The 26,095-nt window shown below is 42.6% G+C and overlaps 1 protein-coding gene across 4 annotated transcripts in view; it reads left to right on the top strand.

The window, feature by feature from the left end:
* Positions 1-2,423: 2,423 nt before the first annotated feature.
* MICU3 (mitochondrial calcium uptake family member 3) overlaps positions 2,424-26,095 on the top strand; it is an 83,581-nt gene continuing 59,909 nt past the window's right edge. The window contains exon 1 of one of the 4 annotated variants that reach the window (XM_079778662.1): positions 2,424-2,868. In XM_079778662.1, coding sequence (XP_079634788.1) covers positions 2,479-2,868 — 390 coding nt within the window. In that variant the 5' untranslated portion in view covers positions 2,424-2,478. The remainder of the gene's footprint in view (positions 2,869-26,095) is intronic. The other 3 variants (XM_079778661.1, XM_079778660.1, XM_079778663.1) reach the window with 3 other exon arrangements.

The following is a 26,095-nucleotide window of genomic DNA, read 5'->3' as shown; positions in this document are numbered from 1 at the left end:
GGGTGTAGCGAAGGTACAGTCAATTTGCATATTACTCTATTATTAGGTAGGATAACATACATGAAAAGGGATTGTGAGTTTTCCCAGAGTGAATACACTTGTCTAATTGGTACTGAGATCAAGAAACAGAACATGAACAGAGCTCCAGACCCTCCATTCTTCCTTTCAGGCACTATCCTCTACCCCCAAAAACACTATATTTCTGAATATAAATATGTATGTGTCATTTTGATTTTTAAAATATAATACATTTGGTTCTTTTGTGTTTGTCTTCTTTAACTCAATTTTCTGCTTGTGAAATTTACTCACATGATTGCATGTAGCTGCACTTCAGTAATTTTCTTGCTATATAGCATTCAACTATATGAATGTACCACACACACACACACACACACACACACAAAATCCATATCACTGTTGATGGACATGTGAATACTTTCTAGTTTGGGGCCAATTACAAATATTTCTCCATGTCTTTTGGTGTGCATAAAGTAATCATTTTTTTTATGAGTATTTCACCTGGGAGTGAAATTGATGGGTCGTGTGGTATGTTTATGTTCAGTTACATTATTAGAAAGATTGTTTTGCTACCCTAGTGCTATTCTTGCATAAAAGATGATCATTATATTACTCTGAAGCTATTCTCCACCAGAAAACAGCTTTTAATGGGCATAGACACTTGAATTGCTATCAGGCATGAAACAAAGGATAGAACAATTGAAAAAGGGCTCACTTGTTGTTGGACAGGAAGCTGTACTAGTATCAAGTCTGAGCTGCTATTCCTTGTTTCCCAAATATGTAAGATAAGAGGTTCCTGCCACTAAATGGAGGACAAAGACAACAGTAAGAATTAAACAGAGAGACACTGTCAGCAAAGGCCCTGGAAATTACAGTATAAACTCCTTAGTTGCAGAAGTCAGACTGGTCAGATTGTTACTGGTCTTGGAGTCAGATAGTTAAATGTACACAACTGGCAGCTTGGTTGTTGTCACGAGTGAGACACACAAGAACAAAAAGGGAGCTGTCAAGGTCAAGTCACTGACCTTTGGCCGTGGATCATGCTGGCATTCCTCAGAGGCCCGTGAGAACCTGGTGGAAGCCTATTGCTTCAAGGCTCTCAGTCCAACAGGATCGTGCCCAAGTATAACATGTAAGATTGGGTTCAAGTAACAAAATCACAACATTTTTTCCTGAATGGACCCATCTCCATGACCACACTCTCTGATCCTTCCTTACCAGCTCCTTGGCTTTCTCCTTTTGGCCTTCCATTTGCATCCGTTTCATTTCCAGATGTGCTGCTTGGTTTACCATCTCCTTTAGTGGCTGACGAGCTGCTTTACATTTATCTCCTGATTTGCCATGTCTATCTTGGTCTCCTCCCCCCGCACAATAATAATAAATTCCCCTCTCCATTTAATAAACATTTATTGAGGCCCTACTATGTGCCAGGAACTGGGCTAAATAAATACTAAGTAGCTCTGGCTTCTTGGAGCTTAGACACAGCTCAGTTTGACTGAGGGAGGAGGGCAGGGTGCAGACCACTGTCAGCCTGTCCCTGGGAGTGGGAGACCGTCAAAATGGAAAACGGATCCACAGCGCCTTCAGTAACTTGGTTCCCATAGCTCTGGGTTCTGGAAACTGAGTTCCAGACCCCTGGTGTCTCCCATAAAAGTGACACGGACCGTGTAACCAACAAGTAGAACAACAAAAATAAAGATGGCACAATACACATCGATTCTTTATATTTAAACCAACAGCTTCCCTCCAAAATTAAGGGTATTTTTCAAGACAGTTCTGATTTGATGAATTAAGTGACCTCAGGTATGGTAATTTATTTATTTTTTTAAATATTAACGGTAACTAAAAAAGAACAAAACAGCATTAGCTTTCCCCCCTCAAAAGTCCGGGAGCTTTCATTGTGTCAATTACACCCTTCAACGTAGTTTGCCATTTTTATGACTTGAGCCCACGTTGTATGCCGCATTTTTGTTGGACTCAAGATACAATCGCAAATGATTGCAGACCCGGTGTGGGCAGATCAGGAGGCCGCCAGGGGATGGGGCTGTCTCAGAGGGGCGCTACTAGTAACCCGAGACCACCCGGCGGGGCAGAGGCGAGGGGCGCCCGGCACCCCGCGGCCAGGGCTCCTCCAGCTCCGCTGACCTGGCCGCCGCCGCCGCCGCCGCGGGGCTGGTTCCCGCGTCAGGTGTCGCCGGGGCCGGCGTAGTGCTGTCTGGGGGGCTGGGCTGCCAGTGCGGGGGGAGGAGCAGCCGTGTGCCCTCCAGGCTCTCCCGGACCCTGACCGGAGACCCCGCGTCCCCGCCGCGGACACCTGCCCGGGGTCCCCCAGGCAGCCCTCGCGCTCGCAGGAGTCGCTCTCGCCCCGCGCGCGCCTCCACGCTCCGACTTCTCGCGAGATTTCCCCCCCACCCCACCCCCCCTTCCCGCCCCCTCCAGCTCGGGGCCGGCGGCTCCGTTATGGCTGCACTGCGGAGGCTCCTGTGGCCGCCGCCCCGGCTCCCGCCCGCACCCTCCCCTCACCACCCCTTCCCCGGGCCGTGGGGGCGGCCCGTGGGGACAGCCGCGGGCCCTCCCGGCCGGCCCGGCCCCTGCCGGGAGGAGGAGGACGGGGCCGTGGCTGAGGCGGCGTGGAGGCGGCGGCGGCGCTGGGGGGAGCTGAGCTTCGCGGCGGCGGCCGGCGGGGGGCTGGTCGGCCTCGTGTGCTACCAGCTGTATGGGGACCCCAGGCCCGACTCCGCGCGGGCGCCGGACCGCGGGCCCCCCTCCGAGGGCGCCGAGTTCGAGCTGGAGGAACCGCCCCGCGGCCGGGGGCTGCTGCCCATCCCGGTCGCCGCTGCCAAGGAGACGGTAGGTGCGCGTGCGCGCCGGCGTCCGCAGGTGACGTCGGCCAGGTGTTCCCCCCGAGTGCGGGGAGGGCCGGGGTGGCCGCCTGGCCTGCGGGGTGCGACTGAGCTGTGGGCCCCCGTGACCCTGTGACCCCGGCTTGGGAGGCTGTTGCGGCGTGAGCTCTGCAGCCGCGGGCAGAGACCTCCTGGGACCAGGACCGACACCCGCTAGGCCGGCAGCCCCGGGTGTTCATTCACATGTTGCCAAGGCTTAGATGGTGCTGTCATGGATGACGGAGAACCTTGGAGGTTGCTGCAGCGACCGCGTATCAAGGGATACCCCAAACCAGGACAAAACAAAACAAAAACCAAGGTCATGACAGGCAGAAAGCGGAGGGTGGCCTGTGTGAGAGGAAGGAACTCACAGGCTGGGCTGGGCTGGCGACAGCGAGTGATCCAGGAGGCCCGGTGCAGTGCAGGGCTGTGAGGTCTGAGAAGACATTATTGTTTATCAGTCGCAAAGGACCAAAGGCCAGAACTGTAGCTTCGGTATGTCAGGTCAGAAAGAATGAAGATGTCACCAGGTTGGGGGAAAACACACACACACACACACACACCTATTCAAAAGAATCTAGCCCACCCACTCCACCCCTTTCCTAAGGTAGAATCTCTTAAATAGGGACAGTAAGTGAGGAGATGGATGGATAGGACAGCAAAAGTAGGAACTAAATGAGGCTAACGCCTACCGAGGAACTTCAAATGAAAATGTTCAAGTATCATTAGTACTTAATGTAAAGATGAGTAAAAGGCAAGAATGAGTCCAGGCACATGATGTTTCTGTTACATCAGTATACTTAACAGTCATGTAACTCACTAGGAAAATCGTCGAGGAATATTTTCCTTGCAGGACTAGAGGAGTGTGAAGGGCTCAGATGACAATAATTTAGAAAAGAGGCAACTGTTTTTAATGAAATGTATATACCCTTCATTCTTTGCACAAGGTACACAGTGGCGATCTGATGCTGTAGGTGTGTCATTTCTTTTGGTGGAGGTTGTTAATGCATTTAGGTCAAGGAATCTATTGTCCTTCTAGCAGCAAATCACAAATTCTTAGCATAAAGTACGTTTATACAATGAATATTTAAAATACTAGGAAATTCTTCAACCTGCATCCTCCAAACCCCACACACATATACACTGAGTGGCCAGATTATTATGATCTCTAAACGCATAATAATCTGGCCACTCAGTGTGTGTGTGTGTGTGTGTGTGTGTGTGTGTGTGTGTGTGTGTATTAGAGGCCCGGTGAATGAATTCGTGCATGGGTGGGGTCCGGCCAGCCTGGCCAGGGGGAGGGGACATGGGCAGTTGGCCATCCTGCCTGCTGGTCGAACTCCTGGTCGAGGGGACAATTTGCATATTAGCCTTTTATTATATAGGATATACACTGATTGGCCAGACTATTATGCGTTCAGAGATCATAATAATCTGGCCACTCAGTGTATATAATACATTAAACTTGTGTTCTGATGGACAAAGACAGAACTTTTAATCAACCACAGTTGATCTGGGAACAGAATAGGAATGTAGGAAACATCAAGTATTTTGTTTTCTTCTTTAAAAAAAAATAAATTTTACTTTTAAAGTTGAGAGACAGGATCATGCAGTTTTAATTTAAAAGACCAAACTCAGAAAGCCAGGACTCTGAGTTCAGGACTTACTGGTTGTATCGTTACTCAACTTCTCAAAGCCTGTTTCCTCACCTGCAATAGGAGGTTGACAGTGTCCTCCTCATACCGTTATGAGAGTTAAATGAAATAATACATTTTAAAAAAGAATGGTGCCCCTAGCACATAGTGAGCATTCAATCAGTTTGTTTAATTTTTTTTATTTATTCACTTATTTACTTTATGGCTCTATTTGCTTATGTTACTGTTGTTTATTGTTAATGAAAGTACCTATACATTGTTTTAGAAGTCAAATAATACTAAAGTCCTGTATCTTACCCTTCCCAAGTTTCCAGTTGTACATTCTGATCATTATTCCTTTGGTATTTGACCTTTTTTCCCCCTCTGAAAACTTATAATCTTCTCTCTATCCTGGTGTTTAAAAGCTTCACAGCAATGACCACTGGTGTGGGCATTTTTTCATTTATTGTAAGAGGTACTTGAGGGCCCTTTCAGTATGGAAATTCATCTCTGAAAGTTCTGTATACTTTTTAAAAAATAGGTTTTTATTGATTTTCAGAGAGGAAGGGAGAAGGGGAGAAAGACATAGAAACATCAATGATGAGAGAGAACCATTGATTGGCTGCCTCCTGCGAGTTCCACACGGGATCGAACCTGCAACCTGGGCATATGGCCTCATCTGGAATCCAACCCTGACCTCCTGGTTTATAGGTTGATACTCAACCACTGAGCCATGCTGGCTGGGCCTGTATATTTTTCTTGTATTATTTCTTTGACAGTTTTCTCCATTTTCTGTGTGGTTTTTTTTCTGAAACCTCTATTAGTCTGAAGTTACATCTTCTGACAGATCCTAATCTAATTCTACTCTTTCTTTTGTTCCAACTACTTCATCTTTTTGTTGGTTTGCCTTTGTGGGAGACATCTTTATCTCCAGAGATAACTTTATCTTCTAGCCGACTGTTTTATCTCAGTTATCCTAATTTTTTAATTCAAAGAACTATTCACTGTTCCCTGATGTTCATGTGTTACAGCGATCTATTTTGTTTTATGGCTGCTACATGTCTCTTTTTACTATAAGGATATGAATTATAGTTTTGTTTTTAAGTTGTCTTCTGCTCCATGCATTGTGTTATCTCTTCCAGGTTCTTTTTTATATTTTATTTTCAGTGCTTTCACTATCATTTTGAGGTTTTCTCCACATATCTGTGGTTGTTGCCTATCTATATTTGATGCCACTCAGAAGCTCTTTTTACAGGAACATGGCTTTTTATTTGGTGATCTGGGCATTTCATTAGCGTGGCATCCACATCCCAGTATTTTATAAATATTTTTCTCTGGTCTCATTGAGCTTCTCCAAAGAATGGGAGAGGTGGGAGGAGCAGTAACCTGGATGCACAGCAAATTGCATGTATGTGTGAGAACGTGTGTTGGGGGAGTATCCCGTGATGTACTTACATATTGTTATCCTCTGTTTTCAGCCTCACAAATTTCTCTGCCAACACAGTTCCTTGTGTCCCGAAGGCCTTATCCTTTCTGGGATCTGTACTCCAAATTAGCTTACTTCTGTTTGGTGTCCTCCTCCATGGTACCCAGGTTGTGCCTCTGCTCCTCTGGTCAATTACCTTTCCCCCCTCTCTTCAAGTTTATAAAAAATTAATGAATTCTCTTAAGTGTTTTGGTCTCCTGTCCTTTTCTCTTTCCTAGTTTTTGTATGTTTATACCTTTTAAAAATATTTTATTGTGATTTTAATGTGGTTTTGGGAGGAAGAGGTTGAAAGAAACTCAAAAGGTCAGTCTGCCATTTTTTTCAGAAGTATTTTAAACCTGTGTTGCCACTTCATTTATTATGCTTATTTGACTTTCCTGAAGTGGTAGAAATGTTTCCTTTTGATGTTTAAAACTATAGCAAGAACCCTTGATTTATAAAACCTCTTTTAATTAAGCAGAATATTATATTGAACATAGCCTAGCATATAAATTACCCTGTGTGTGTTATGAGACTAATTTAACTGATGACAATGTGCAGCAGTAACCTACAGACATGCAGTTATATTACCATAGCCTTGAAGGTTTTGAAAGACATTGCCTCTGAACTTCCAGACAGCCTTTCCCAACTCTACCATATACTCCAAATTGATGACTTTTTGCAGTTATTTATTAATTGTCTGTCTTTTCTGCTTGTCTTAGCCCTTTAAGGAGCAGTCTTGTGTTGGTCTCAACCACCTTTATATTATCACTAGAGACCCCGTGCCTGAAATCCGTGCACGGGGCGGGGGTGGGGGGGAGTCCCCTCAGCCCAGCCTGCACCCTCTCCAATCCAGGACCCCTTGAGGGATGTCCGACTGCCGGGATCGGGCCTAAACCGGCAATCAGACATCCCTCTCACAATCCTGGACCACTGGCTCCTAACTGCTTACCTGCCTGATCACCCCTAACTGCCTCCCCTGATGGCCTGGTCACTGCCCCCCCCTGATGGCCTGGTCACCCCCAACTGCCCCCTCTGCCAGCCTGGTCGCCCCTCACTGCCCATCCTGCTGCCTGGTCTACCCACGCAGCCTGCTGTTCGGTCGTTTGGTTGCCCCTCACTAACCCCCCTGCTGGCCTGGTTGCCCCACGCAGCCCTCTGTTCAGTCATTTGGTCGTCCCTCACTAACCCCCCTGCTGGCCTGGTTGCCCCACGCAGCCCTCTGTTCAGTCATTTGGTCGTCCCTCACTAACCCCCCTGCTGGCCTGGTTGCCCCACGCAGCCCTCTGTTCAGTCATTTGGTCGTCCCTCACTAACCCCCCTGCAAGCCCGGTCACCCCATGCAGCCTGTTCGGTCGTTGTGGTTATGACGGTTGCTTAGGCTTTTATATATATAGATTGCCTGGTATGGAGCATAACCCTGATAGATATGCAATAAATGTTTATCAAATGAATAAGCTTATATCAAATACTTGCATGGGACGTGCACATTGAAAAGACACAACCACAGTCTGTGAGAATTAATAGTTTAATATCTTGTTCAGCTATCGTAGTTATTTATAGCATTGGAATTGGGAAGACTTCAGTTAAGGTCAAAATTCCAGGCTTTGGGAAACCAAATCATGTGACACTATATTTATTTTAATTGTGCAAGTTTATCTTGCCAAAATTTTTTTCAGTAAACCTGGCCTTGAACTTTATTAATATTATAAAGAGATGTTGACAAGATTCTGTTTAGAACTTTTTAGTTTTAGCCTTAAATTATTATTTTTATTAATGGGAAAAAAGTTTTGTTCTATAATTGCCTTTTTGTTTCAGATCCAGAATTACTTTACTAGATTGCTTAACATACTTTAATCCAGTGTTTTACTTATTATACAGAACACATGATCTATTTTATGATTTCTTAATCTTAAGAAGCTCTAAGCAACTTATTTTTATTCTCAAGTAAAAAAGATAACAGTATTTGTATCTTTCTTGTTTATTTCTATAATAATTTCCAGTAATCATTCATTTTTAAGTTTCTTTCACTTTATATCTTTTCCAACCTCTTTTTAGGGCAGCACATTTTGAGACAAGATTATGCTTCTTCTTTCTAGAATATCAAAGAATTTGCCAGATGTTTAAAATACAAACACTACAGAGTGAGGAAAGTCACATAGAGGTGAAATTGAAAATAGGTTGATTCTGTGTAGAATAATGTTGTTTAGGAAGCTAAATTAGGCAATCACCTCTTTTGTTTTTCTGAATCACTTTGTGACAAATAAACCCTCCAGATGCTACCTGCATTCCTTCTAGTGGCCTGACCATGGTGTAAATTCACATATAACAATTTGAGTGTAGTTTTGTTTTTTTCTAAGTAAATCGCAGAATAAAATTTGAATGAATTTGGAAATAATATTCCTCCTCTGGCTATACAAAACCTGGAGTTATAGAAATGCATGCACCTGTTGTCTGGGTTGCAGTGAACGATAGTCACAGCATTTTATGGATATCCTTTTATTTAGATTCACCTAGGGCAGTGGTTGGCAAACTCATTAGTCAACAGAGCGTCAAACCGCAGCTTGCAAGCCGCATGTGGCTCGTGAGCCGCGGTTTGCCGACCACTGACCTAGGAAATTAGGAAATAAAATTGTCATGACCTTGAATTTAAATTTAAAAAAATTTATCATCTGTAATTCTCTTCCAAGACTTAGAAATTCTCCAGAAATGCATATTAATCAGTTTGAATGAAAGTGTATAACAGGATTTTTCCTTGGTCTATGTAATTTCCACATTCAAAATAAATAAATAAAAACACTGAATTCTATTTTGAATTGGAATTTGGGTAATACTATTGGGGTTTAATGTAATTTTCTACTTGATTCTCACAAACCTGCGTTGGGGATTGAGCCTGCTACTGAGGCACATGCTCTTGACTGGGAATCCTTGACCCTTTGTGGGCCACTGCTCTGACCACTGCACAGACTGACCAGGGTACTATCACATCTTTTAATTTGCTTCTGTTTTGTATTTTCATGATTAAATAGGAGTTTTAAATGATAAAATGAATTTTTAGCTTACTCATGAAATACAGTTTTTCAATGAATATTTTTACATGGTCACAACTTTTGCTGTTCTAATTATTATGTTATTCCTTTTTTTGAGATGTATAACCCTTAGTAATATGATCTGATTAGTACTTTTTCCCCATAATATAATATTTAACTTACATAGGCAATATACCAACTTATACTACAGATTTTATTCTTTTGTGTAAACTTGATAGCTAAGTTTAAACTGTAGAGTATTAGTTCTAACTGATCTTCTGTAATTGTGCCAAACACCGAGAATTTGAGTAACTTTATTTTGTGTAGTGTAAATACTCTTGTGTTGGAGAAAAATATGTTTTAAAAAGTCAAACAAGTTCTATTTATGGCTACTTATCTAGCATTAAATAAAATGCCTAGTCATTTGTGCACAAAGCAGGAATTTTAAAATATATTGCTTTTTTACCTTACTTGTGTATTCTTATTCTCTCAAGTGTTGATAGATTATATAAGCTAAGTAAAATGTGGAAGTTTATTGCATTGTCATTCAATTGACTAGCCTAGGACATTTGTTTGCTCATTAAAGAATTGTCTTTTCCAAATTGAGAAAGTAGAATCCAAGTTTTCTGCTTTTTTTCCCCTTCACTAAGTTGTCTTTTAACTATTTTAATACTCAACTCCACCTTCAAAATTTAGGCATATAAAAGAATTTAAAATAATTCCTTTTTTTCTTTCTCTGATAAGGATAATATCTATCCAATTGATACTATAAGTATTGACTAGGTGAAATATTTGGATTATCCCTTTCCCTGGAAGTAATATAATGGATTATTCAAACTGCTTGCAATAATTCAAAAGTGAGTATTCCTAACAGGCTTACATCATGTCAGAAAGGCTGTCATAGGTTAGACCCAGTTTAAGCTAGTTCCAGCCCATTAGTTCTGTACTTCTTCTAACCACTTTAAAGTTATTCTTACAAATCTAAAGATGCGATATGGTGAGATATGACTGACCACGTAACGACCAGATCACAGATCTGCAGGAGGGTGGGGCAGCAAACTACAAGCAGGCAGCAGAGAGCTACAAGAGGGGGCAGGGCAGCAAGCTATTGGGGGAGCCGGGGCGGGAGGGGGGGGGCAAGGAGCTACAGGAGCGACCTACTGGTGCACGGATTCATGCGCAGGGCTACTAGTATTCATATAAGTACATTCATTCATTGTCCCCAGAAGATTAAGAAAGGTTTTGAGATATTAATACCACAGGATCAATGATGGAATCCTAAGGACAATAATAGGCAGCTTGTGGTCTAGGGTTTACAGTGAAAGTAAATCAGTGTGACTCGAACTTTCACAAACCTTTGTTGTCTCATGGCTTCCTCCAGAACGTTTCCTGTACAAGTAAATGGGTCACAGCAGGATTTTATGTCCTCCTAGTAAAGAATGTAGTGTTAGTAACCTTTCTGTCCAGCACTGTGCAGATGTGCTAAAACACACATGCCTTTCATGTCCTCTGGTCTGTCAGCCCTGGTGAGTACCTAATCATCATGAAAGTCAGGGAAGAGTTCTGATTTGAGTATTTTATAGCATAGACTTAGTCAAAGTCAAGACATCCTATTTAGGGAGTAAGGTTAAAATCTATACTTCATACTTGGATCTAATGTTCTAAATATTATTGGTACAAATACTGGGTGCTATTGTGAACTAAATATTTATCAAAAATATTATACATATATGTCACCAAATAATAAAATTTAGAACTTATCCTGAATTATTATAGTAGTTATTTTTTAATTTTTATAAAACTGTAGGGAGCAGGCCAACTTCTCAAGGTTCCTGCCATTTCCTGGCAAATTATAGGTGAGTAGCACATTGTGTCTTTGGTCTTCTATTGCATCCCTTACCCAAAAGAAGTTGGAACATGGCTACAGCCATAAATTGGGTTGAACATTGATCTTCAATAAAATGGTGAAAATTAGAAGGATATGGAGAAGTGAACCAGAGAGGGTTTATCTGAATGTCAGCTATGTAAGAGCAGAAGTTACTCGGGGAGTAAGGATATATTGTTTGATTACAGGCAGGTAAAGAAAGGAACATGTCTCTTCCATTTTTTGGTGGTATGTTTTATTCAGGAAGTTTTCCCAAGTGGCATTCTTTAATGTACTGTATGATACAAGTATCTGCAGTTATGCTTTCTTAGTATAGAGCAGAGTGACTCCATAGGGAGTTTAATTCCTTTGGAAAAACAAGGTACTGGGGGACAGAAAGATCAGAGGTACCTAACCTATAATATTTGGTGAAGACATTGTAGTATACCTACTGATTCATTCACCACACTACATCCTAGTGCAAAAGCAATTTTATTTTCACATACTAGTAAATATTTAACATATGCTTGGGAAAATATAGATCTTCCTCATATCCTTTCCCTCATGTCCTCCCTCTACAATGATCTCTTTGCCAATATCTACTTATGATTGCCCTCTACAATAGCTTTAAACTCAGTGATTAAAGTGATTATGGAAATAATATAGTGAAATAGTGAAGCAGGGTACAGTAAAGAGCTTTGCCTTTGTTATCAGTTCCTTATATAGCTGAGTCAGCACCTTTTAAGTGGCCTTCCAGGAAGTCTCAAAAAAATACTTTAATTTGCATTTCACTGACCAAAACTTAGTCTGTTGACCCAATCTAACTGCAATAAAGCCTGAGAATTGTAACCTTTGTTCTTTGTCCTATTGTGACTAGCTAAAAGTCAGAGTTCTCTTTCTAAGAAAAACTAAAGAGCAGGTAATAAATATATTTATCAGTCTTTCTTAGGCTTACAGTTGTGTTGGGAAAATGGCTTTGAAATGAAAGGAAATGCTCATAAATAAATTATGGAATGCCCATTTAATAAAATAAATGGATTAGATTTCTGGTTCTACCAATACAGCATATCAGTCATAAAAATATTTTAAACATCCTTTTAAATGCTCTATTGTACTTATAATGAATTAAGGAAAATTGCCAGGGGCAGAAATGAAAAGGAAACTAATAATAGAACACTGTGAGCTGTAGCTTCCTTGGGAGAATGATGGGTCATTATCCATGGAATTCTAGGGACTAAGTCTATGTGGGGACAGGAGACAAGACCTTTGGAAGTTAGAACTGAGACCCTTCCTTTCTAAAGCCTAGGACTTATCTAAAGAATGAGCTAGAAAATAATCATCCATCCAGTAAAAGTTGATGACAAGGAAATCTGAAGTTGTCTGCCTGAGCTCTAAGTAGAAAAAAAAAAAAAAAAAAAGACTCTCCTGAGACTGCATAAACATGGTCCCATACTACCTCATATGGAACCAGAGTTAGAACTTGTGTTACCCAAGCTAAGAAAAGCTGATGTTGCTGGCAGATTGAAATGCAAAACTTCTTTGGAAGGAAATGCCCTGAACACTGGCATTTATATGTAAATTCTATAAATAAGATATACAAGAGGATAAGTTTATAATCCAAAAGTATAAAATATAAAGTTCTATAAGAAAGAGTCAGTAAGCTGATTAGAGTCCTAACAACTTAATAATAGAATAATTTGGCTGAGTCTATAAGTTAAGTATATTAAAAAAAGATTAAATACACAAAGAAAAATAATAAGTAGGTTATAATAAAGACTCAAATAGGACTTCTAGAAATGTAAAATATGGTCATTGGAAGTTGGAAAGGTTAGGCAGGATATAAGATATAACTGATGTAGGATAAATAAAAATTTATATTTAGTTAGATTATAGTGAAACTAAAATCAAAGATAAAGAGGGCAGGTTTCCATAAAGGCATAGCTTTTGGCCTGATTGAAGATGAATCTATGGCAATTGGTAGAAGTCAGAAGACAGTAGACTATATCTTCAAAATGCTGAGAGAAAATAACTGCCAACATAGATTTCCATACCTAGGTAAATTGTCATGTAGGAATGAGAACAAAATAAATTTATTTATTTATTTTTTAATTTCTTTATTAATTAAGGTATTACATGTGTCCTTATTCCCCCATTACCCGCACAAACCCCCCATTCATGCCCTTACCCCCTGTTGTCTGTGTCCATTGGTTAGGCTTATATGCATGCATACAAGTCCTTTGGTTGATCTCTCCCCCTTACCCCCACCCTCCCCTACCTTCCCTTAGGTTTGCCGTTCTGATCGATGTTTCTCTGTCTCTGGATCTGTTTTTGTTCATCAGTTTATGTTGTTCATTATTTTCCATAAATGAGTGAGATCATGTGATAGTTATCTTTCGCTGCCTGGCTTATTTCACTTAGCATAATGCTCTCCAGCTCCATCCATGTTGTTGCAAATGGTAAGAATTCCTTCTTTTTTATGGCAGCACTAGAAGCCTGGTGCACGAAATTCGTGCACGGCGGGGGGTTGTCCCTCAGCCCAGCCTGTACCCTCTCCAATCTGGGACTCCTGGAGGGATGTCCGACTGCCCGTTTAAACGGGCAGTCAGACATCCCTCTCACAATCCAGGATTGCTGGCTCCCAACTGCTTGCCTGCCTGCCTTCCTGATTGCCCCTAATCGCTTCTGCCTGCCAGCCTGATCACCCCCTAACCACTCCGCTGCCAGCCTGGTTGATGCTTAACTGCTCCCCTGCCAGCCTGTTTGCCCCCAACTTCCCTCCTCTGCCAGCCTGGTCACCCCTAACTGCCCTCTCCTGCAGGGTTGATCACCTCCAACTGCCCTCCCTTGCAAACCTGGTCCCTCTCAACTGCCCTCCCTTGCAGGCCAGGTGCCTCACAACTGTCCTCCCCTGCTGGCCATCTTGTGGTGGCCATCTTGTGTCCACATGGGGGCAGGATCTTTGACCACATGGGGCAGCTATATTGTGTGTTGCAGTGATGATCAATCTGTATATTACTCTTTTATTAGATAGGATAGAGGCCTGGTGCATGGGTGGGGGCCAGCTGGTTTGCCCTGAAGGGTTTCCTGGATCAGGGTGGGGTTCCCTTGGGGCGTGGGGCGGCCTGAGCGAGGGGCCTGTGGTGGTTTGCAGGCCGGCCACGCCCCCTGGCAACCCAAGGGGAGGCCCTGGTATCTGGAATTTATTTTCCTTCTACAATTGAAACTTTGTAGCCTGGAGCGGAGCCAAGCCTGCTGTTCCCTCGGGGCGGCAGCCATTTCTGTGGCAGTTAATTCACCTTCTACAATTGAAACTTTGTAGCCTTAAGCAGGTGAGCACGGCCAGGATGTGTGGAAAGCTTTGCTTCCCCTGTTGCCACCGGCAACCCTGGCCTGCTCTCTCAAGCTCCATTCTGCCGCCATTTGTTTGAATTTGTTTACCTTCTATAATTGAAACTTTGTAGCTTGAGTGGAGGCTTAGGCCTGCAACGGCTATGGAAAGCTTGGCTTGCTCTGTTACCTGGGAAACCTTGCTCTCTGTGGCTGTAGCCATCTTGGATGGGGTTAATTTGCATACTCGCCCTGATTGGCTGGTGGGTGTGGCTTGACTGGTGGGCGTGGCTTATGTAGCGAAGTGATGGTTAATTTGCATATTACCATTTTATTAGAGAGGATAATATTCCATTGTGTAGATGTACCATAGTTTTCTGATCCAGTCATCTGCTGATGGGCACCTAGGCTGTTTCCAGATCTTAGCTATTGTAAATTGTGCTGCTATGAACATAGGGGTGCATATATCCTTTCTGATTCGTGTTTCTAGTTTCTTGGGATATATTCCTAGAAGTGGGATCACTGGGTCAAATGGTAGTTCCATTTTTAGTTTTTTGAGGAAACTGCTTACTGTTCTCCACAATGGCTGCACCAGTCTGCATTCCCACCAGCAGTGCACGAGGGTTCCTTTTTCTCCGCATCCTCGCCAGCACTTGTCATTTGTTGATTTGTTGATGATAGCCATTCTGACAGGTGTGAGATGGTACCGCATTGATGTTTTGATTTGCATCTCTTGGATGATTAGTGATTTTGAGCAGGTTTTCATATGTCTCTTGGCCTTCCTTCTGTCTTCTTTTGGAAAGTATCTATTTAGGTCCGTTACCCATTTTTTGATTGGGTTGTTTATCTTCCTTTTGTTAAGTTGTATGAGTTCCCTGTAGATGTTGGAGATTAAACCCTTGTCAGTGATATCATTGGCAAATATGTTCTCCCATGTAGTGGGCTTTCTTGTTGTTTTGTTGATGGTTTCCTTTGCTGTTCAAAAGCTTTTTATTTTGATGTAGTCCCATTTGTTTATTTTCTCTTTAGTTTCCATTGCCCTAGGAGCAGTATCAGTGAAGAAATTGCTTCGGCATATGTCTGAGATTTCGCTGCCTGTGGGTTCCTCTAGTATTTTTATGGTTTCCCGTTTATTTTTATAAGACTGAGAGAGTTTACAAGTCTCAGATCATCATTAAAAGAACTGTTAAAGAGAGAATATCAGGAAGAAATGAACATAAAAAGAAAGGTAAAATTCAAGAAGCAATGATAAATGAAGAAATTGGTAAAAATGGAGTAATTCTTAAACAGTGACTATATATTACACCAATATTATTATTTTGAAAGGAGTTAAACTAAGGTGGTTCTTAAATATTGAACAATAATAATATACAAGACAATAGGGCTTGATTAGAGTTAAATGCTATAAAGGAAATAAAAATAAGATTAGATGCCTACTTTATGACATAAAGTGGATTAGAGTTTTAAGTGTGATAAGTGAAACTTTAAGATATTTAGAAAACTATATATGAAAATAAAATTGTGAACTTAAGAGGGGGAGGATTTTCAAAACAAGACAAAAGCACAATCTAGTATGGTAAATACTGCTACATTTCACTTCATTAAAACAATCCTAATATATAAAAACCCTGGGTTGTAATGACCAGTAACGACCAAGGCTTCAACAACCGGAAGTCAGTCCTGCAGACTGCTTCTGCAGGCGTGGTGCCCCAGCACTGACTGCTGAGGGGGCTGCAAATCAGGGCCAGAGAGAGGCCTGAAGAGAGAAGCAGGGACTAATCTGTTGCCTCTATGGCAGCTTTTGATCAGCACTTGCCTCTCTCTTTCTCTCCCAGTCTGGCCAGTAGCCGTGCCTCCATTTCTCTTCAGGCCTCCACCAGGGCTGCTGATCAGCCCCGCCTTTCTGATCAGGCCCCATTGATAGGCCCAGAGACACTGACTGGCATAAGAACCGACCAATCAGGACCAAATGTGGGTGCTATGAAGAACCAATGGCTGCCTAGGAGGCAGAGCTTTTGACGTTGATTGGCATAGGAACTGACCAATCAGAACCAAATCTGGGTGCTGTGGGTAGCCAATGGGTGCCTAGCAGGCAGAGCTTTTGACGCTGACTGGCATTGAAACCAACCCATCAGAACCAAATCTGGGTGCTGTGGGGAGCCAATGGGTGCCTAGCAGGCAGAGCTTTTGACGCTGACTGGCATTGAAACCAACCCATCAGAACCAAATCTGGATGCTGTGGGGAACCAATGGCTGCCTAGGAAGTGGAGCTTTTGACGCTCACTGGCATAGAAACCGACCAGTCAGAACTAAATTGGCCAGCAGAGGAGGGCAGTTGGGGGCGATATCAGGCCTGCAGGGGAGGGCCGTTGGGGGCGAGATCAGGCTGACAGGGGAGGGCAGTTTGGGAGCAACCAGGCCAGCAGGGGAGGGCAGTTAGGGGCAATCAGGCAGGCAGACACAGTTAGGGGCAACCAGGCCAGCAGGGGAGGGCAGTTAGGGGTGATCAGGCTGGCAGGCAGAGGCAGTTAGGGGTGATCAGGCAGGCAGGCAGGTGAGCAGTTAGGAGCTAGCAGTCCCAGATTGCGAGAGGGATCGGGCCTAAACCGGCAGTCGGACATCCCTCAAGGGTGCAGGGTGGGCTGAGGGAACATCCCCCGATTGGAGAGGGTGCAGGCTGGGCTGAGGGAGCCCCCCCCTCCGTGCACAAATTTTGTGCACCGGGCCTCTAGTCCTATATAATAAGAGAGGAATATGATAATTATCTGTTGTGCCCTGAGGCGTAATGACCAGATCACAGATCTGCAGGAGGGTGGGGCAGCGAACTACAAGTGGGCGGCAGAGACCTACAGGACTGAGCAGGGCAGCAAGCTATGGAGGAGCGAAGGGGGACTGGGGGAGCTACATGAGGGCGGGGCAGCGGGCAGAGAGCTACAGGAGGGCAGTAGTGACCTACTGGTGCATGGATACATGTGCAGGGCTACTAGTATCTAATAAAATACAAAGAAATCTTGGAATGGAAGAAGATAACTTACATTATATAGCACTTGCAAGTAATAAATATCCAGAATATATCATGATGATCTACAAATCAATAAGAAAAAAAGACAATATAACAAAAGAATAAGAAAGGGTCTATATAGGCAATTCAAGAGGAATATATTAAAAACAGTAAACACATGAAAAGATGTTCAACATCACTAATTATAGGGAAATATTATGATAACCAGAGTAAAGCACCATTTGTTATTAATTAAAATGGTAAAATTAAAAATGTTGGCATTGATGTAGAACAACAAAAATTCTTAACTCTGGTGGTAGGGTTACAAATCTTTGGAAAATAAAATGACAGTGTGTGTTAAATTGAGGATTCACATACTTCCTAACTCCAAAATTCTACCTAGGTATTATATACTCTTGAGAAACTGAACTGTGTGCATAAAGACACATGTTTAAAAATCCTTTTACATGTCCCTGATACCTCCATTTCTCATCCCACAAAAGCTATTCCAAAGTATTGTGTTCCGCTGTACCTGCAGCACATGTCACCTTGCCCTATCTCTGGTAAATGACCTCCATTTTGGATTTGATAGTGGATTTATAATATGTAAAACTTAGATGAGATCTTCAAAGAAGTAATCCTATCTAATAAAAGAGTAATATGCAAATTAACCATCACTCCACCATGCCCACAAGCCACGCCCACAAGCCAATCAGGAGTGAGTATGCAAATTAACCCAACCAAGATGGCTGTGGTCACAGAGAGAGCAGGAGGGAGACTTGGGTTTCCCCGGTGATGGAGGAAGCCAAGCTTTCCACACACACCTTGGCCAGCCCAGGCCTCCACTTAAGGCTACAAAGTTTCAATTGTAGAAGATAAATAAATCCCAGATACCAGGACCTCTGCTTGGGTCGCCATGGGGGCGTGGCCAGCCTGCAAACCACCACAGGCCCCTCACACAGGCCGCCCCATGCCCCAAGGGAACCCCCACCCTGATCCGGGACACCCTTCAGGGCAAACCAGCTGGCCCCCACCCATGCACCAGGCCTCTATCCTATCTAATAAAAGAATAATATGCAAACTGACCATCACTCAAACACACAAGATGGCTGCCCCCATGTGGTCGAAGATGACTGCCCCCATGTGGACACAAGATGGCTGCCACAAGATGGCCAGCAGGGGAGGGCAGTTGGGAGGAACCAAGCCTGCAAGGGAGGGCAGTTGTGGGGGATCAGGCCAGTAGGGGAGGGCAGTTGGGAGGGACCAGGCTGGCAGAGGAGGGAAGTTGGGGGCAAACAGGCTGGCAGGGGAGCAGTTAGACATCAATCAGGCTGGCAGGGGCGTGGTTAGGGGGTGATCAGGCTGGCAGGCAGAAGCGGTTAGGGGCAATCAGGAAGGCAGGCAGGCGAGCATTTGGGAGCCAGCAATCCTGGATTGTGAGAGGGATGTCCGACTGCCCGTTTAGGCCAGATCCCACCCTCCAGGGGTCCCAGATTAGAGAGGGTGCAGGCTGGGCCGAGGGACACGTGCATGAATTTCATGCACCGGGCCTCCAGTTATAGATTAAAATAAGAGAGGTTCATAGGACACGGTGGGTGAATGGAACCACCATAGGGCACTGTGTAGAAGAGAAGTACCAGCAAAAGTATTGGAAGGAACTTCCAGGGGAGTAGGACAAAAATCAGGAGTTCTCCCCTCTATTCCTCCACTAAAACTGTCAAGGTCATAGATGAGTTATCAACAGTATCAGATGCTGTAAGATGAAAACTGAGTATTGACCTTTAGATTTAGAAACAAGGAAGTCATCGGTGACCTTGACAAGCAGTTTTAGTGGAGCGATAGAGGGGAGAACCAGCTGAAGTAGAGGATATCAGAGACAGGAAATGTAGGCAGCTCTCTCCAGTAGCCTTGCTGTACAGAGCAGGAGAGAAATGGTGTGAAGAACCCTATAGTGTAAGCTACTATTACAGTACAGTGGACACTTTAACATCATAAGTGATCGTTCTTTCCCCTCCCCAACCCCTTCCCCCCCCTATTTTACAACTTTCTTTTTCTATTTGATCTCAAGTCAGGGAAATACTATTGGCTGGTCTTCAGCTGTGTGTATTTCCACATAGATACATTTACTAAGCATCAAAACATTTCACCTAGAGTACTTTGGGATTTTCCCACACTGGGAATTTGATGTTTAACCTTTCGACCACCCAACAAGCAAAAATAATGTTACTACTTTTATCTTCTTAGAAGCTATTAAATAAGCCTGAAGCCATTAGAGAAAGCAAGTGTAATACTTCCATGAACATTTTTTTAGCTGGAGTAAAAAATAGATGTGAATTGAGTCTCATATACATCTCATAAGATTTTTGCCCAGAAAATGTAAAATAAAAATCCAAATTTAAAAGATATGTGCTTTGTAATGTTTCATAAAATGTTGGTACAGTTGCCAATATCAGGGCATAAAATTCTAAACTTCCTACATATAATCAAGTAAACTTTCTAATCATTCATTTTAAAACATTAATACTGATTTACTTTAATATAAAACAAATACTTTTTTAAAAGAAAGTAATAAGGATGAATAATCTAAATAGTTTTGGTTAATACAAATGGCTTTTATTTTTCCTTTTTCCATTCTTCATTTTCATGTCTGTTTCTTGGCTGCTAAGAGATAATGCATTATACAGTGTTTAGATAATTGATATAATTGTCTCAAGTTACCTCTTTGGGATATTATCAGCTTGTAGGCATCAGTTTCTCTAATTGTCAAGTAGTGAATCCTTTATCTGGCATTTAATCTTGCCTCCCTGAGAAAACCAGACTTTACCACAGAGTAAATTTTCAAATTGCTGACCTGAAGTAACACGACACTGTGCCTTGGCAGTGAACCTTTGCTTTCTGTTATTCTTAGGGGGAGTAATGATATACTCTGTTGCCGGAAGGCCCTGGTTTCACTACCTTCAGAAGTAACATCTAAGTACAAGTTACAAAGATCTGAGTTTGGAAATTCCAGATAATATAATTGCATTGACACACATTTTTATTTCCTTTGGAAAGGTGAGATAATTTTTAAAATGTAATTTTTATAATTTCTGCCACTGCTCTTTTGTCAGCATATCCACAAAGTACCTGAAGATGATCCTTACTCACTTTTACGATTAAATTGTGTGTGTTAGTTTACAGATGTGTTTGAAATTTTTATATCCATGAAATTCTCCATTTTTGTAAGTAGGAAAACTGAGATTAAAGAATTAGAATGTCGTTCACAATTTCTCAGTGTAACAAAAAAAAGATAGAGCTTTCTGGAGCGAGAAAGAAGATTCCCTAAACATTTGTTTAGCAAACTTGAAAAGAATGTTGCTAAGTACCATAAAATAATTTTCTAGAATGTGTAAAATATAATTTCCTAGAAGGAATAAAATAAGACAAATTTAAATTCTCTACTACCTCTAGATTTCTGTGATTTCATTTTTCTGTTGTGTTTTCTTGCACTTGCAGTGAAGATAATTGATGTGCCATTCTGAAACCCATGCTTGTATAGTTCTCAGTAGCAGTTTTGCAAGATCTTTTTAATATGAAAAATTCAATTTCCTCAATGAAATTTGCCACATATAAAAATATTGCAGTAGTACTTAAACTTAGGATGTCTGTATTCTCCTTTTCTGTGAAAATAACACCATAAAAGTGTTAACATATCTAGTTAGAATATGCCCACATGAAGCCAAGAAATCATAATTGTATTAATTTAATAAGGTAATATTTGTTGAAATCATACTTATAAGTTTCATTTTTTAAAGTTTGATGATACTTTATTTTCAGAGTGAATTTTACTTTATTAATAAAAGAAATGAACTTGTTAGAATTTAAACTTAAAGTTTATACTGTATATATGTAAATTTTGGGGTAATTTTATATATTATTTGTTACTTAAATTTTAAGAGTTTTTAGTTCTTTTGTTTTGAGTATAGCAGTCTGTCAGCAAAATTTAGTTTAGGAATAACTGTTTTATAATCATATATCAAAATTTTAAAGGTCATCATCTTTTTACCTATAGACAGTTAAATTTAGTTTTTGTAAATTAAACTTTTGGACAGGAATTACTGTTCAGCCTCCCATAGATACTGTGGATAGGTTTGTGAGATGGAGCACAAAACATATGTTTACACTCAACTTCTCTCAATATTCAAGGATGGAGGACCAGAACGAATGTTTTCTTAATCTCACTGGTTTTGTTTAGTGAAAAGGTCAGAGTTATCAAAGCGTTTTGCCAAATTTGGAAAAACAAAGCTGGGAGAGTGCAAGTGCAAACATTACATTTCAAGTGAATAGTGGCTGTGTTTAAGACTTTGGGGAGAAATACAATATGCAGAGGATAAAATGTGTGGAAGTGTCAATCTAAGGTGAATCACAGTAGTTTAGTATTTCCTAAAAAATTGATGAAGGTCATTTAGAAGTCTTACCTCCCAAGAGGTTACAGATGTGGTTTGTTTTGGAACTGTATCTCTCCAAGTCTTTGTTAAACATACTATATATAATTCTAATGTTTTTTTCCCTAGTATTTATATTTCATGAGTCCTTGATGTTGTCACCAAAAGTTAGTTTGACAGAAACTGCAAGCTGTTGACCATAATCTCTTCTCTTACCCCATAAGAGTTAGAGCTGTGGATGCCGGGTTCGTTATCCATTATCCTTTGCACTTAAGTGACTAAATTCTCTTCGATTGACCACTTCTAGGCCTGGCCTAGAAAAGCTCCTCACATGAACTTCTTCCATGCTGCCCCCGCCCCACGTTGGTTGATAATGGCAGTCATCATCAACCTGGATCTCTGATGAATGTGTGAATCAGAGCTTCCTGCTCCACCCCACCCCCCTCAAATAGTCCCATCCCACACTGCAGACCTAGCATGTCCTTTCTGGAATGAACACATTTCTGTTGTGTTTGAGCAATTACATTTGAGGAATTTAGCCCACCCTATCTAATATACTAGATAAAGGATTAATTGGTGAAGGCCTCGAATTTTGAGAAGGAAAATAATTGCTTTTTGTTTGTTTTTAAAATTTTTTATTCAAGTAGTTACCGTACAAGGTTATATTAGTTTCAGTTGTACAACCTAGTGACTCACCATTATTATGTCTTACAATGTGATCACCACACTAAGTCTAATAACCATCTGTCACCATGAAAAGTAATCACAATATTATTGACTGTGATCCCCTTCATTTTTTCATCCATCTCCTCACCCATCTTCCCTTTGGCAACCACCAGTTTGTTCTCTGTTTTTGTTTAATTGTGTTTGTTCGTTTGTGGGTTTTTTTAAGATTATACATATAAGTGAAATTATTCAGTATTTGTCTTTCTCTGACTTATTTCACTTCTCAAAATACCTTCTATGTTGATCCATATTGTCACAAATGGCAGGATTTCATTGTTTTTTGTTGCTGAATGATATTCCATTATATGTATTACTAGAGGCCCGGTGCACGAAATTCGTGCAAGGGGCTCGGCCTTTGCAGCCCTGGCTGCCTCAGCCGGCCCTCTCATCCCCGGCTTCAGCCAGAAGGTCACCCAGATGGTCGTCCGGACAGTCGTTCTGCTGTTCGGTCCAATTAGCATGTTAGCTCTTTGTTATATAGGACTAGAGGCCCGATGCATGAAATTCGTACAAGGGGCTTGGCCTTTGCAGTCCCAGCTGCCTCGGCTGGCCCTCGCAGCCCTGGCCAGCCTTGGCAGCCTTGGCTAGACCTTGCAGCCCCGGCTGCCTCAGCCGGCCCTCACAGCCTGGCTTCGTCCGGATGGTCGTCCGGTCGGTTGTTCTGCTGTTCAGTCTAATTAGCATATTAGCTCTTTATTATATAGGATAATGTGTGTGTGTGTGTGTGTGTGTGTGTGTGTGTATGCATGTATGCATGTGTCACATCTTTATCCATTCATCTAATGATGGAGGAAAGTGGTTGTTTTTTTATAATGGTGAATTAAGTTTGTCAGCTGGACTGATCTGTATTCTCCTGGTATGAGAATTCAGCTAACCACCCACCTGTAAGTTCAACCTCTCCATAGACAGACACTAAGACAAATAGGAGAATATAAGTTTAAGATTAATTGGCAATTGGTCACTTTTGACATTGTTAATGTAACTGATCCTGTGATTTAGCCCCAGTCTTATGGATTCCTGTCTGATACCCCAGTGATTTTCTGCCAATATCCAATGCACAACAGCTCTTTCTGAACTCAGGTTCTTCTTGACATGGTCTACTCATCTCTTCTTTGAGTAATGGATTTAAGCCAATTTGCCTGCTGCTTGAACCTCTGGGTATCCCCTGTATCCCTGGCTGAGATCCATAGTTTGAGTCTTATATTTGGTTCAGGATTGAGTCAAATAAATCATATGCTACCTCTTCTATACCTTTCTGTTCTGGCTTCTGTCCCCTCCACTGCTGCCCCTCCTGCAAGTTTCCTTGTAGCCAAAGGGTAATCTACTGAATTTGAGCTTCTTTCAAATTATGTTTGTTTGCCTTTTTCTCCAACAATAACCTAGACCTTTTCTATGTTGTAACTCCCAGTCTTCATTCAAATTTGAAAAGTTGTATTCGCCTCTTTCTGGCTTCCCCTAGTTCATCTAATCTAATAAAAGGGTAATATGCAAATTAACCATCACTCCGTCACAAAGATGGTGGCGCCCATAGTGGCCGGAGCGGGATACTGGTGTCGTTGCCCTGGCGATGAGGCCAGTGTTCCGCGCCCCGGCCGTGAAGGGAGGGAGGGCGTCTGGGCAGGCAGCACGCCCCCCAGCCCAGCGGACACAACACAGGGCTGGGGGCGTGCTCCCGGCGGCTGCCACAGGGCTCAGAGCACACCCCACCCCAGCGGACACAACGCAGGGGGCCCTCTGCGCATGAGCTGCAGAGGAAACACCTTTTCTGACTGCTCATTGGCTAAACTCCCTGTATGGCGCCACTCACAGTGTTCTTGGTAACTTGGGTAATAAGAATCCAAGAAGATGATCTAGGGTTTTTCCACCACACTCCTGGAGGAAAAAAACTAAGGTCCACTGCTGGAGGGGCTACCGACTGCAGGGTCCGGGTTTGATTCTGATCAAGGGTATGTACCTAGGTTACAGGCTCCTCCCTGGCTGGGGCCCAGGTCAGGGCTCATGCAGGAGGCAACCAATCAAAGTGTTTCTCTCAAATTGATGTTTCTTTCTGTCTTTCCCTCTCTCTTCCAAGCTCTCTAAAAATCAATGGAAACATATCCTCAGGTGAGGATAAAAAAGAAAGAAAGAAAGAAATGTCATATCCAATGAAAGACATATCTTGAAAATGCCTAAAGAAAGTTGTAATTTTTTCGTGGTGAAGAGACTGGAGTCCATGTTGATGAAAACACCTTGGCGGCTGTGGTGGCTGGCAGTGGCAGCAGCAGCGGGGTGATGGGGCTGGTGCCTTCCCCTGATCAGCCTGATCACCTCCCACAGAGGGAGGCCAGACTGCTCCCATGGGGAGCAGGCCTAAGCCGTCAATAGGATATCCCCTGAGGGCTCCCAGTCTGTGAGAGGGAGCAGGCTGGACTGAGGGTCCCCCCCCAACCCCCAGTGCACAAATTCCGTGCACCGAGCCTCTAGTACAATTATAAGTTTCTCACCAGGTTGCTGTGCATTTATTCTTGTTAATAGAGACCCAGTGCATGAAATTCATGCACGGGGGGTGGGGTGTCCCTCAGCCCGGCCTGTACCCTCTCCAATCTGGGACCTCTTGGGGGATGTCCAACTGCCGGTTGAGTCCAGATCTCATAATCCCTCTCACAAACCGGCAGTCGGACATCCCTCTCTTAGTCCTCTCCAAATCGCTTGCCTGCCTGACTGCCTGCCTGCCTGATGGCCCCAACCACTTCTGCCTACCAGCCTGATTGCCCCCTAACCGTTTCCCTGCTGGCCTGATTGACATCTAACTGATTGCCCCCAACTGCCCTCCCCTGCTGGCCTGATCGCCCCCAACTGCCCTCCCCTGCAAGCCTGGTTGCCCCCAACTACCCTCCCCTGCTGGCCATCTTGTGGTGACCATCTTTTGACGGCCATCTTGTGACGACGTGAGGGTAGCCATCTTGTGGTGGCCATCTTGTGATGACGTTGTGCGACGCCACCTAGGCTTTTATTATATAGGATTTCTGTAGTCAAAGGTTAGAAGGACTTATGAATTTCATTCATGTTTTTTTTTAAGATATCATAGAAGCAAAAATTAGTCTTTATTGTTAAAAAGAATGGGTAATGTCAACTTATAGAAATTAAGAATTTTTCTTAATGAACATGATTTCTATAACTCCTGTCAGTCTCTTCCCTGAGATTCACAAATTGTACTTTATCACTTTGGAAAAGCTTGTTTTATAAGCACATGATATTGAATCTATCTTATCTACTAGTATATAAAAGGCTAATATGCAAAGTGTCCCCTTGGGAGTTCGAACGGGAGACCGGGAGTTCGATCACTTGCTATGACATGTGCTGACCACCAGGGGGTGGCGTAGAACATGGTGGGTGACCAGTGGTGGCGGCAGGGTGCTGAGAGAGTGAGGGAAGGAGGAGGCGGGAGGAACCATGCATTGATAGTGCATGGGTGGCGAAGGAAGGAGGAGGCGGGGAGGCAGGGAACCTGATTGGCCCTGATCGCCAGCCAAGCCTAGGTGCCCTACCCGTGCATGAATTTTGTGCACTGGGCCTCTCATTTATAATAGACTTTCATTTTATCAATTAATGTTTTAACAACTACATGGATATAATTCAGGTTTTTGACTTTCAGGTTAACTTTCCCATTCACTTTAGATACATTATACTTTCTGATGAGTTTTTATTGGCAATTTGTGATGAAAAAAGTATCATTTACTGAGATA

Source organism: Cnephaeus nilssonii (assembly GCF_951640355.1).
Source record: "Cnephaeus nilssonii genome assembly, chromosome: 8".
NCBI lineage: Eukaryota > Metazoa > Chordata > Mammalia > Chiroptera > Vespertilionidae > Cnephaeus > Cnephaeus nilssonii.
This window is presented reverse-complemented; position numbering and strand designations above follow the sequence as displayed.